The 13,495-nt window shown below is 46.0% G+C and overlaps 1 protein-coding gene and 1 pseudogene across 2 annotated transcripts in view; one reads left to right on the top strand and one right to left on the bottom strand.

The window, feature by feature from the left end:
* Positions 1-513: 513 nt before the first annotated feature.
* On the top strand, positions 514-5,315 carry kynu (kynureninase). Its single transcript, XM_084004322.1, has 14 exons — positions 514-627; positions 1,587-1,757; positions 1,833-1,953; positions 2,038-2,120; positions 2,490-2,551; positions 2,640-2,711; positions 2,979-3,053; positions 3,128-3,274; positions 3,351-3,449; positions 3,529-3,602; positions 3,690-3,742; positions 3,971-4,056; positions 4,194-4,424; positions 4,779-5,315. Exons 1-14 carry the CDS (start codon positions 615-617, stop codon positions 4,896-4,898), a joined length of 1,407 nt encoding a protein of 468 aa, XP_083860448.1. The 5' UTR covers positions 514-614; the 3' UTR covers positions 4,899-5,315.
* Positions 5,316-7,009: 1,694 nt separating this feature from the next.
* LOC311010032 overlaps positions 7,010-13,495 on the bottom strand; it is a 10,426-nt pseudogene continuing 3,940 nt past the window's right edge. The window contains exons 6-13 of the transcript XR_014599402.1: positions 13,011-13,049; positions 11,018-11,143; positions 10,816-10,929; positions 9,880-10,008; positions 8,591-8,947; positions 7,836-7,984; positions 7,485-7,764; positions 7,010-7,414 (exon numbers count right to left, since the gene is read on the bottom strand). The product of XR_014599402.1 is annotated as an uncharacterized misc_RNA (transcript). The remainder of the gene's footprint in view (positions 7,415-7,484; positions 7,765-7,835; positions 7,985-8,590; positions 8,948-9,879; positions 10,009-10,815; positions 10,930-11,017; positions 11,144-13,010; positions 13,050-13,495) is intronic.

The following is a 13,495-nucleotide window of genomic DNA, read 5'->3' as shown; positions in this document are numbered from 1 at the left end:
ACTTACCGTGACCAAGCCGTGCATGCAGCCACAACTCAGCTTTCACAACAACGACGACACTTCCGGAACGTCACTTCCGGAACCTGAACCCCGGGTTCATATCAATATATAGGAACACCACAATAGTAGGAACGTAAAAATGTGATTTTGAAAAGCTTGCTCAATAATGTGTGTGTGTGTGTGTGTGTGTGTGTGTGTGTGTGTGTGTGTGTGTGTGTGTGTGTGTGCATCACTAGACACCTCCCACTCTGACATTATATGACCTAACGTAAACAACCTGGCCAGGACATTAAACTCTTTATCTGCATCAGGTTCCTTGAGTTCAGTCTGTTGTGTTTTATTGACACACATGTTATGTTTGCACACATTAAAGTTGGCATATGAAGTCTATATTGTCTATAAACATAATTCTATAGACATTACAGTACGAAAAGGAGATGCTCAAGGGGACTTTTAGGAATCCCAAATAATGGCATGTCATTTGTTCATAGTTGTTTTTTATCTCATGGTCTGCTCATTTGAACAATGATTAACATGGAGCTGATAAAGGGGTTAAAGAGATTCTCCAGAGCAGAGGATTGCCTCAGTGTGTCTACCGTCTGTGAAGAGGAAGCATGTATGCAAACAGTGAGTTACGCATTTAAGAAAACCTGACCTGTTTTTGGTGTGAAACTAACTTAATGTGCTGCATAAGAGTGGAAAGTTGTTGTGTGTTTATGACCGTAGACTTTTATTTTAAAGTAAATAGTTTCAGGCAATTGAAGCCGTTGAAGTCATGCGGATATTTTAAGGAAAACTTAAAATAAATCACTTTAATTGAGGATTATTGTCAGCAGCGTTTATAAAAACGAAAGTCATTCAAGCATTAGTGGTTTGACTGATTTGAATCAACCTTTCTTCAGTCACACAGATGCATGTTTGATATAGAACATACCGTGCAACCTTGTTGAGCTCGAGCTTCACCTTGCTTAACATGCAGGTTCAAAGGAACCACGTTGGCTGTTGAGTGACTGAACTCATGTTACATTTAATAGAGTCTATATATTAATCATGGAGGGCAACAGTTGCTGCATCTAGTTTGTGCAACTTCAGCTGAAGCAGAAAGAGAAGCCGGGCCGGTTCCTCCACATGCCAAGAGTCTTCTCCTTCATGAATATATGAATTGGAAAATTAAAGTGGTGTTCTTTCCCCTGTGGAAGAAAACTCTTCAGGTCTGGTTCAGATGAGGTTGAATTACTGTCAGTGGAGAAAGGAGTTCAGGAGTGTGGGGCTAGTCAGAGTTTGTTAAGGAGTTCCAGAGAACATGGAGGAACATGTGATGAGTGGATTTGCATTGACTCAAAACTGCTTCCAAGAGAAACTCCTGAGAAGTCAAAGGCGTGGCTGCTCTCGGGGCAGACTGGTTTCTCTGAGTCGGAGAAGAGGGAAAGACCAAAAGGTCTTTTCTCTCAAGATCGAAGAGAATTACTTCTTCTAATCAGGATCACAAAGGTTAACCACAATCAAATAGGAGCAGCAGGACATCTGATCAGTTAGGATGAGATGAAAATAAAACACATTTTCTTCTACACCCCCCAACCCCACAGATATGGACCTGTTGGGTGGCTCAAGTCCCAGAGAAACCCTGCAGCTGGTCTCGGCGTCGCTGGGCTGCAGGCCCACGTCTGCAGAAGTGGCCGCATACCTCGACAAACACGACGGCCTCAAGCATCTCAGGGAGGAATTCCTGGTGCCCAAAGTGTCAGATTTACCTCCTTGTGAGTATGGATAGTGTTTATATATTTATAAATGTGACATGCATGCTGATGACCTGTTCCTCCTGATGTCTGCAGCGGATCTCTCGCTGGTCGACGGCTCCGAGGATTGCATCTACCTGGTGGGAAACTCGTTGGGGCTCCAGCCCAAAAGGGCCAGGAAGTACCTGGAGGAGGAGATGGAGAAGTGGGCCAAAATGTATGCACCGCCTCTTTAATTTTCACACTTCACCAAATAATGATGAATGCTTCGTGACAGCGTGTGAAATCAACTCTGTCCCAGGGGTTGCCATGGTCACCTGGAAGGCTCTCGGCCGTGGGCGTCGGCCGAAAACAACCTGGAGGAAATGATGGCGGACGTTGTCGGTAAGAGACCGTCGAGCTCGGCGGGTTTTTTCTTTCTCTGGTTTTCTGTGAAGCTGCTCGTTCGGGTCACTGCACTTTCAGCAGAGTCCAAAGGACGAATGGAAGGCCTTTAAACAAAGCTGCAGGTCGGAAACAGTCAATGACATTACATAAAAACAAAAAATTAAACAGAGACAAGCTTTAAAAAGGATCATTTAATGTTGACAAGAAGGACTAATATATTCACTGTTCTGTCTTTATTAATCTAAGATGCAAAACAAGGAAATGACCATGATGAGTGTGTAAACATGTGGTGCAAAGCAGGCTAGTCGTGTTTGTAGTACATTAGCATCAAAGGCAAATAGAGCTCATTTAAATGGTTTCTTACAGGAGCTAAAAGGGAGGAGGTGGCGATGATGAACGGCCTGACAGTTAATTTACATCTTCTTCTGGTAAAGTTCCTGCAGCTTTTTAACATATGCAAACATTATATATTGTAGAAATGTAAAATGAAAATCCTTTCATGTCTTTATTCTGCAGCTTTCCTTCTACAAACCGACAGCAGCTCGACACAAAATCCTGCTGGAGGACAAGGCCTTTCCCTCAGACCATGTGAGTATTTCTGTTTGACTCTAAAACACCAGTTAGATTCTTCTTTTGATGCAGAATGTTTTTGTGTTTCCGTTTTAATCCATTTTCACGAGGATGTAAGCTGTCAAACAGTCGTGGACATTCATCTGAAATCCTCTCCAGATCCTGATTGTTGTGCTTTTTACTCTTTCAAATGGATTTTCTGCACATTTCTTCTGTTTGATGTTGTTCAGTGTGATCATAAGCTCGTATCGGGTGCTCCCTACCCATAATGCCCTTGTCCCTCAGTACGCCGTGGAGTCCCAGATCCGACAGCGAGGATTTGACCCCCAGAAGAGCATGCTGCTGCTGACCCCCAGACCGGTACGGAGCCCACCTAAACGCTTCCCCGCCTGCTGCCGTTAACGTGACAATAACGTGACGCCGTTTGTGTTCAGGGAGAGGAGACTCTGAGGACCGAGGACATCCTGGAGACCATCGAGAAGGAGGGCCACGCCATCGCCGTGGTGATGTTCAGCGGCGTTCAGTACTACACCGGTCAGCTGTTCGACATGGAGGCCATCACCAAGGCCGGCCAGAGGAAGGTAACACTCCAGCCGAGTTCATTTCATTTTAGAATAAGTATGCTCATGTATTTGATAATGCGTTTTTGTCCGTCAGGGCTGTTACGTGGGCTTTGATTGCGCCCACGCTGCAGGGAACGCAGAGCTGAAGCTGCACGACTGGGGGGTGGACTTCGCCTGCTGGTGCACCTACAAGGTCAGCTGACGGACCCGGTCCACGGTCTCCTCTGTCATGGTTAAACACAATGTAAGCACATGTATCTGTTGTCTCTCAGTATTTAAACTCAGGTGCTGGTTCTCTCGCCGGGGCCTTCATCCACCAGAAACACAAAGACTCCATCAAGCCTGCGTGAGTGTTAAAACACATGAAGCTTATTATAACTTATTATTGCTGCTAAATATACAAATATGACATTTACATGATGTTCTCCTGCAGGCTGGTGGGATGGTGGGGACATGACCTGAAAACTCGGTTCAAGATGAACAATGGTGAAGCAAATATTACGTTTTTATACATCCTTAAAGTTGCTGCATACTCTTGTGGTCTCACGGGGAATCACAGCTATATGTTTCATCCTTAAAGGATCCTTCACCGGTGGAAACATGAATGTGTATTGAAAGCTGGTCACATATGGAGCCGAAATGTAAAATAAATGGGAAATACGGATTCCTTGAAGTGTCTCAAACACAAACTAACTGTGTTTTTCATGTTCTCAGTGTTGGAGCTGCAGCCAGGAGTGAGCGCCTTCAGACTGTCAAACCAGCCCATCCTGCTGGTCTGCCTCCTGCAGGCCAGTTTGGAGGTACTGCAGCACACCCATTAATGCTGAAAAAATGGTTTCTCACCATAAAAAGCAAACTCGTTCCCATTCACTACTACCTCGGGAACACACTGCACGTCAAAGACATGAACTCAAAGTGATGTCCGTGGTTTTTCCAGGTGATTACGATGACCAGCATGCAGGCGTTACGCAGGAAGTCCCTCCTGTTGACGGGCTACCTGGAGTACCTGATCCAGCATTATTACAGCGAGGACCCCGCCCAACCCCACAAACCTCACGTCCACATCATCACGCCCTCTGACCCTCAGCAGAGAGGCTGTCAGCTCTCGCTGTGCTTCTCCGTCCCCATCAGAAAGATCTTCCAGGAGCTGGAGAGGAGGGGCGTCGCGGTGAGTCCAGTCTGTGACCTCCACGGAGTTAGGGTTAGGGTTAGGGTTGACCAGAATGATCTCTTTGTATTCACTGTATCACGAGAATAAAACAAAGCATTGATTGTGAAACACTTCCAAGTTGTTTTGCACATAATATTTGGTGCATAAATCCAAAGTCCAGAATCGTAACTATAAAACAGAAATGAGAAAATATGAATATGAACAGAATTGATGCAAGTGTTTGAAAGGAGCAGGATTGAACGAGTTGTTGCCCAAACCGACAGCAAAGAGTTTCTCCCATGTGAAGGAAACACAAAAAAGCAGCTCCCCTCTTCAGAACATTTGAAAATGTAATGCATTTTTTGATTTCAGTGTGACATGAGGGAGCCCAGCGTGCTGCGAATCGCCCCAGTGCCGCTCTACAACTCCTTCAGCGACGTCCATCGCTTCGTAGAAGCTCTGGGATCCGCTCTCGCCGCCAGCAGCCAATGAACGAAGAATTCACTTCAAGACTTGATTTGATGCTGGTTGGATGTGGGGATTATTGTGTAACAGCCACATATTTAAATGCAATAAACACACAGGGAAGTCAATCATCATTATGGTGTATTTATTGGTGTATTTATTATTTTGGTTACTTTTATTATTCATAATTTATTCATATATTTACAGACACTGCAGTAACTTTTACCACCATGTCATTAACCATGGATATACACTGCCCTCCTGTGGTCACGGCGCGTAATTACAGCCCGTTGTCTTATTTTGAATGATTAAACCGCTGTTGTACATACCGGCTGTGGCCACGAGGGGGCGTTCAATCAAGTGATCTGAATATTATATTAAATAAGATTGCTGAATTTGTATCGCTGTAGCTAACGTTAGATAATTAACTATCAGCTTACCCTTTAGTTAATATAATATTATAAATAATATAAATGAGGATCATGGGAGAAGAGAGGTTACCTATGAAGAGGTTAGATGACTCTGACCATTAGAGTCATCAGTGAACCTACCTCAGGAACATGTGCTCCGTTTATTTTCAATCAGGAACACGTGTAACCACACAGCCTGACGTCACTTTTCCGCGCCTCCAGACATTTCCAAAACACTCAACGCAGTTCAATCCAACGTCTACACTTCCGGTCCGCTCGCCACCCGGTCCGCCGGGACGAGAGGACCGGTCCGGCAGCATTTACTATTTTGATTACGTAGTATGTAGGATGTATTATATTTACAGACACTGCAGTGACCGTTTTATCACCAGCGTCAATCATCACGATTACATACACTGTCACTGTACATAATCACGCTCCGTATTCTTTTATTTTGAAAGATTCAACCGGAAGTACTAATTGTATGTCATCACGCTCCGTTATCTTTTATTTTGAAAGATTCAACCGGAAGTACTGCGTGTATGTAATGTGTCTGTCTTGATGACACCGCTGCTTCACGGTTGTGGCCACCGGAGGGCGATAGAGCTCGCGATCTGAATTAATAGTAGATTTAGATGGGACATTGTTAGGCACTGCAGTTACACTGCCCTCCGGTGGACACGGTGCGTAATTACAGCGTGTCTCCCTTGATAATACACACTGTAATACTTGGCTGTGGCCACCAGAGGGCGTTAAAGCTCATGATTCAAATATTCACTCTGATCACAGGAATGCCTCATTTAAGACGATTACATCCGGGTCCCCCGCCTTAACACTTATACATGAAGGGTTGTTAAAATGTTTTTTGTGATTTGATCGTGTCAATTATAAGTTAACATTATATATATATAATATATATAATAATAATTAAATTTAAAGTACAATTGTACCCTTTGTGCCGTCACTCAATACCTCCATAATTATACCACTAGTTGGCGACATCTCTGCTATTATAAGTATGTTGGTGTTAATTTGAGCTCATTTTTCCGGTTTGCATGAATCAAAACATTTTTGAATTGAAAATTGAATTGAAAATTGAATTTAAACTCGTTTATTGGTTGTGGTTCAAGGATAAGGAAGAGAGTCTCTTTAATTTAGTAAGTTTTATTAAAACGTTTCACTCATTTGGTCCATCACAGTAACAAAAAGGATCTGGTGACAACGTTACAAACAAAGGGTGCTACGTTACACCGTGTCCAACACCGTGTCCAACTGTGAAAGCTCCCCAAAAAACATTTAATTAACCGTTTATTCCCCCGTATTCCAGAAAAGATCAAAATGTAAAAGAAAAGTGCAAACTTGAGTTAACTGGAACATAAAAATATTAAATAAATAAGTTCATTTATACAAAGTGCAACAAGAAAAAAACTCCCTTAAAAAAGGGCGTGAAACAATGTAAAAGTGTTAATATGCACAGTTTTGTGACACCATGGTGAGACAGTTTTGTAAACAGACATTTTTCCTTTTGGTCACATTTAAAAAGTCATTAATATTGCATCAATATATTTATATAGAATGAGCACATTTAATAACAGTTAAGATTTTGTACACAAAAACACACTTTAATGTTAAAAATGAGACCAAATGTGCCCAAAAGTGACGGGAAGAGATTCGTTTTAGCAGCTCGGCGCCTGAAACACCTGATTCGTTACAAAAAAAGGAAAATTCAAAGAGACGTATAAACACAGACTGTATTGCGAGGCTCATTAATAAAAACTGGCAGCCCTGTTTAGCAGATTAGGATAACGAAGACCCCCGCAGCCAGTTTATTGCACAAGGGCAAAAAGGGGACGCGTCCCCGTGGCACGGCGCGGACTCGGAGGTCTCGAACCCGCCGTCTCCAACGAACGCTGCATAGAACCGACTCAACGTGTGGCCCTTTTGGAATATATTCCGCTATTCTACAGGATCTTTTTGGTCAAACCCACTAACATGGTGTTGTGGTGCAGTGAGGGTCCCGGCCAGCGGGGGCGCCACTGCGCCCGCCGATCTCTGGATCAGTAGCAGCCGTCCCGCCAGGCGCCGTCTCGAAGGCCGCTGAGGGTCGACAGGCTCTTTGGAGGCGTCAGGAAGCTGAGGAGGGAGGAACACATGCTCAACATGTCAGACCCAGCACAAAGCATCATGGGAGAAGAGAGGTTACCTCCGCGCCGGCTGGGCCGCCTTGCCGTGGTGGCAGGGCTCGGCGTGCCCACGAAGGAGGCGGGGCGGGGCAGGCCGCTGCGGGGCGTGGCGGGGGTGGAAGCGGGCAGTTTGCTGAGCATCGGGATGCTGCTGACGCTCAGACTCTGGAGGCTGGCGGAGGTCGGCATGGAGGCGGAGCCTTTGATGGTGGGACTGACGTAGGCGGTGGCCTTCAGCGGTTGCCGTGACAACAGCGAGGAGAAGTTCCCCGACGCTCTGGACGCGGTTCTGCAGCTGGTCTGAAGGAGCGAACGGGACGTCAGTGACATCATCGTTTCAACACGTAAACACTCAGAAGGAGAGAACTTACTGGAGGCGGCGAGGCGCGTCAGCCGCCGGACGAATCAAAACTCTGGCTGTTACGAAGCAGAGAAGGGGAAGCGCTGGGATTGGTTGTTACGGGCACGCTCGGCATGCTGGGAGCTCTGACCAGGTTAGGCATGCTCCTCCGCAGCTTATCTGTGAGAGACGGAGGAGACGGCCAGCTTCTTCATGAAGTCCAGTTTTACGTGATCTCCGTTACCATGACAACAGCTTGCTAACACTAATCCCATCTAACTCTCGTCTTGAAGAGAAACACGGCGGTCCGACGGCTGTTAAGAGCGGCTTAGAGCGGGTATTTTTAGGGTTGCTTAGCAACGTCGCCGCGGGTCACTCGATCAGAGGGCGAAGGTCAAATCAGGAGAAAGCAGATTTAACAGCAACGAATGAAAGTTGATTAACAAATATCACATGTTTGGGAGGTTCATTTTTAATTACGTGGAAAACAACGTGGACTTACTGTCATATTCGGGCTGGTCGCCATGACGACGTTTCACGTACAAAACATAAACAGAGAGATATCCGATTAGTTAGAAACGTAGGACTCATTATTGCATGATGGGAAATGTAGGATCCGTGTTCATCTCCTCCATCGATTCTGACCAGCAAACGCTATTATTGATAATAATAAAACACCCGAGTATATTAATAGATTCATGTGCGTTGTGTCTCCTTTGAGCTCTGTTTTGGTCTCCTCCTCCAACGGGAAACATCTGGCTCTTAAACGCGAGTGTATTTTCTCACCTGATCCTGGTCTGAAGCCAAGCTGCTCGGCCACGCAGAGGCTGCCCAGTCCCAGACCCGGTCCCGGTCCCGGTCCCTGAGTTTGGAAGGCGAACCCAGCGGCGGGGTAAGGCGGCGTGGAGGGGACGGACGGCGGCGTGGACAGCGAGCTGCTGCTTCGTCGCCAGTCTCGCATGCTGGAGAAGGTGTGGGAGTGCGGCAGGCGGGTGAGGCGCGGCTGCGGCGGCGGCAGGAAGCCGTAGTCTTCGTCGTCCTCCTCGTCTTCCTCCTCCAGGCCGCGGCCGGCGCTGAGCTGGCTGAGCTGGAAGGTGAAGCTCTGGCTGCGGCGGTTGGTGCTGGCGTAGTCCTGCCTTAGACCTGGGGGGGCGAGACATGAGGACCAGGGTGCAACACACACACACACACAGACACACACACACACACACACACACGCACACACACAGAGACAGACACACACACACACACACACACACACACACACACACACACACAGAGACAGACACACACACACACACACAGAGACAGACACACACACACACACACAGAGACAGACACACACACACACACACAGAGACAGACACACACACACACACACAGAGACAGACAGACACACACACACACGCACACACACACACACACAGAGACAGACACGCACACAGACAGACAGACAGACAGACAGACAGACAGACAGACAGACAGACAGACAGACAGACAGACATCACCTTCTGGGGTTAATGAAGCTGAAGTAGCGATGAGCTCTGAGATCTGATGACATGTTAGAATATTAGAAAGAAGGGTCAGACAGACAGACAGGAGGGACAGACAGACAGACAGACAGACAGACAGCAGAGATGGAGGGACAGACAGACAGCAGAGATAGACGGACAGACAGACAGCAGAGATAGAGGGACAGACAGACAGCAGAGATAGAGGGACATACAGACAGCAGAGACAGACAGACATACAGACAGCAGAGATAGAGGGACAGACAGACAGCAGAGACAGACAGACAGACAGACAGCAGAGATAGAGGGACAGACAGACAGCAGAGATAGAGGGACAGACAGACAGCAGAGACAGACAGACAGCGGAGATAGAGGGACAGACAGACAGCAGAAGACGTCAATGGACACACAATGACACAGAAACAACAACAACAACAACAACAACAACAACAACAACAACAACACACTGAAATGCACAAATAAAAGAATCTTCTCAGATCATTTGGACCAGACTGAGCTTGAAGTCCAGGACTAGGTTCTGGACTGTTCTGGGTTTGGACTTACTCTCCTCCTGCAGTCGGGCCATCACCTGGACGTCCAGCAGGTCCTGCAGTTTGTATCCCAGAGCGATGGAGTCGTCCCCGAGGTCGCTGTCCAGGGACGACTGGGGGCTGAGGACGGACCGCCGGAGGCCTTCAGACACACACAAGACCAGAATCAGGGACCAGCTCAGTCCTGAGACCAGCTCCCGAGTCCTCCCAACACAACATGTGATGTTTAAATGCTGTTTGTAGGAGCGTCGTCATGGAAACAGGCCGTGGGCTACCAAGCCCAGAGAGCCCCTCTAGCAGGACTACACAGACCCCGAACAGGACTCGGCCCACCGCAGGGTCTGGAACCGCATCTCTTTCCATCACGAACAACCCACAAAGAGCCGCGGCACACTTCCTGCAGCTAAATGTGGAGCTCATTAATATTCTGATGTTTCTGCTGTGTTTCAGGGAAGCAGGAAGCAGGAGAAACGGGAAGCAGGAGGAACAGGAAGCAGGAGAAACAGGAAGCAGGAGGAACAGGAAGCAGGAGAAACAGGAAGCAGGAGGAACAGGAAGCAGGAGAAACAGGAAGCAGGAAGCAGGAGAAGCAGGAGAAACAGGAAGCAGGAGGAACAGGAAGCAGGAGAAACAGGAAGCAGGAGGAACAGGAAGCAGGAGAAACAGGAAGCAGGAGAAGCAGGAGAAACAGGAAGCAGAAGGAACAGGAAGCAGGAGAAACGGGAAGCAGGAGAAACAGGAAGCAGGAGAAACGGGAAGCAGGAGAAACAGGAAGCCAGAGAAACAGGAAGCAGGAGAAACGGGAAGCAGGAGAAACGGGAAGCAGGAGGAGCATGTAGTAGGAGAAACAGGAAGCAGGAGAAACAAGAAGCAGGAGGAGCATGAAGTAGGAGAAACAGGAAGTAGGGGAAGCAAAAGAAACAGGAAGCAGGAAGTAGGAGGAGCTTACTGCGGGAGGCGGGGAGGAACGTGGGAGTCCTCTCAGAGACGGGGGAGAGATCCTTCCCTACTGGACTCAGCGTACGATGGAGGATCGGGTGGAGCGGCGAGGAGAGGGAGGAGACTAGGGGGGGGAGAGAAACGTGAGTTTAATAACCACGATGTTTGTCAAAGCCGCTCTAGAGGTCAAAGGTCGGCGTAAACTGAGTTACCGTGTCTCTCAGACGACTTGGGGGTGGAGCAGGAAGTGATGGGCGACACGCCGACCACTCGACTCGGGGGAGGAGCTGGGGAGGAGGTGGGGGAGGGGCTTGGTATGGAGCTACGCCACCTGGACACTGGGGGGGGGGGGGGGGGGGGGGGTAAACTTTTAATATACAGTGGTTCAATATGAAGCTGCACAGTCAGCATTAAGACTACACTCCAAAATAATCGGAAATCTCCAAAAACCGACAACAACAACATAAAACCGACAACAACATAAAACAACAACAACATAAAACCGACGACAACATAAAACAACAACAACATAAAACCGACGACAACATAAAACCGACAACAACATAAAACCGACGACAACATAAAACCGACGACATCATAAAACCGACGACAACATAAAACCGACAACAACATAAAACAACAACAACATAAAACCGACGACAACATAAAACCGACGACATCATAAAACCGACGACAACATAAAACCGACGACATCATAAACCGACGACAACATAAAACCGACGACAACAACAACATAAAACCGACGACATCATAAAACCGACGACATCATAAAACCGACGACAACATAAAACAACAACATAAAACCGACAACAACATAAAACCGACGACAACATAAAACAACAACATAAAACCGACGACAACATAAAACCGACGACAACATAAAACCAACGACATCATAAAACCGACGACAACATAAAACCGACGACAACATAAAACCGACGACATCATAAAACCGACGACATCATAAAACCGACGACAACATAAAACCGACGACAACATAAAACCGACGACATCATAAAACCGACGACATCATAAAACCAACGACATCATAAAACCGACAACATAAAACCGACGACAACATAAAACCGACGACAACATAAAACCAACGACATCATAAAACCGACGACAACATAAAACCGACGACAACATAAAACCGACGACATCATAAAACCGACGACATCATAAAACCGACGACAACATAAAACCGACGACAACATAAAACCGACGACATCATAAAACCAACGACATCATAAAACCGACAACATAAAACCGACGACAACATAAAACCGACGACAACATAAAACCGACGACATCATAAAACCGACGACATCATAAAACCGACGACAACATAAAACCGACGACAACATAAAACCGACGACAACATAAAACCGACGACATCATAAAACCGACGACAACATAAAACCGACAACATAAAACCGACGACAACATAAAACAACAACATAAAACCGACAACAACATAAAACCGACGACATCATAAAACCGACGACAACATAAAACCGACGACATCATAAAACCAACGACATCATAAAACCGACAACATAAAACCGACGACAACATAAAACCGACGACAACATAAAACCGACGACATCATAAAACCGACGACATCATAAAACCGACGACAACATAAAACCGACGACAACATAAAACCGACGACAACATAAAACCGACGACATCATAAAACCGACGACAACATAAAACCGACAACATAAAACCGACGACATCATAAAACCGACGACAACATAAAACCGACGACAACATAAAACCGACAACATAAAACCGACGACATCATAAAACAACATAAAACCGACAACATCATAAAACCGACGACATCATAAAACATAAAACCGACAACATCATAAAACCGACGACATCATAAAACATAAAACCGACAACATCATAAAACCGACATCATAAAACAACATAAAACCGACAACATCATAAAACAACATCATAAAACCGACAACAACATAAAACCGACAACATAAAACCGACATCATAAAACCGACAACAACATAAAACAACAACAACATAAAACCGACGACAACATAAAACAACAACAACATAAAACCGACGACAACATAAAACCACAACATCATAAAACAACATCAACATAAAAAACAACAACAACATAAAACAACAACAACAGGAATGGAGACAAACAACAGAGTATGAATAGAGGGAAGTAGCCTCCATCACCAACGGCTCCATTCAACAGGACAAAGGACAAAGCTGTGAGACACAACTGTGTGTGTTGTTTTTTCTTTAACACACACACACACACACACACACACACACACACACACACACACACACACACAGACACACAGACACGCACACACACACACACACACACACACACAGTTATTCTATTCATAGATGTGGAGAAGAGACTTCGGCTGGTTTGAAGCACCTGCTATGATATGAGTATCGTGGGAATAAAGATACATAAAAATGAGCTGCTCTTATTAAAGTGTGTGTGTGTGTGTGTGTGTGTGTCTGTGTGTGTGTCTGTGTGTGTGTGTGTGTGTGTCTGTGTGTGTGTGTCTGTGTGTGTGTAGGACGAGCATTTTCTCCGTTACCCATAAATGTGAATATGAGCCACTTAAAAAAAAAAAAAAAAAGCTGCAAAAAGGAAAGGGGGTGCATTC

Source organism: Eutrigla gurnardus (assembly GCF_963514095.1).
Source record: "Eutrigla gurnardus genome assembly, chromosome: 24".
Classification (NCBI taxonomy): domain Eukaryota; kingdom Metazoa; phylum Chordata; class Actinopteri; order Perciformes; family Triglidae; genus Eutrigla; species Eutrigla gurnardus.
Note: the sequence above shows the minus strand (reverse complement) of the source record. Positions and strands in the feature narration are given on the sequence as shown.

What these genes read in the sequence shown, in the direction of transcription:
- kynu (XM_084004322.1), top strand. An exon ending in TTAATTTACATCTTCTTCTG is followed by an intron (nt 2,552 to 2,639) that starts GTAAAGTTCCTG and finishes TTTATTCTGCAG; the next exon opens with CTTTCCTTCTACAAACCGAC. An exon ending in TGCTGCTGACCCCCAGACCG is followed by an intron (nt 3,054 to 3,127) that starts GTACGGAGCCCA and finishes GTTTGTGTTCAG; the next exon opens with GGAGAGGAGACTCTGAGGAC.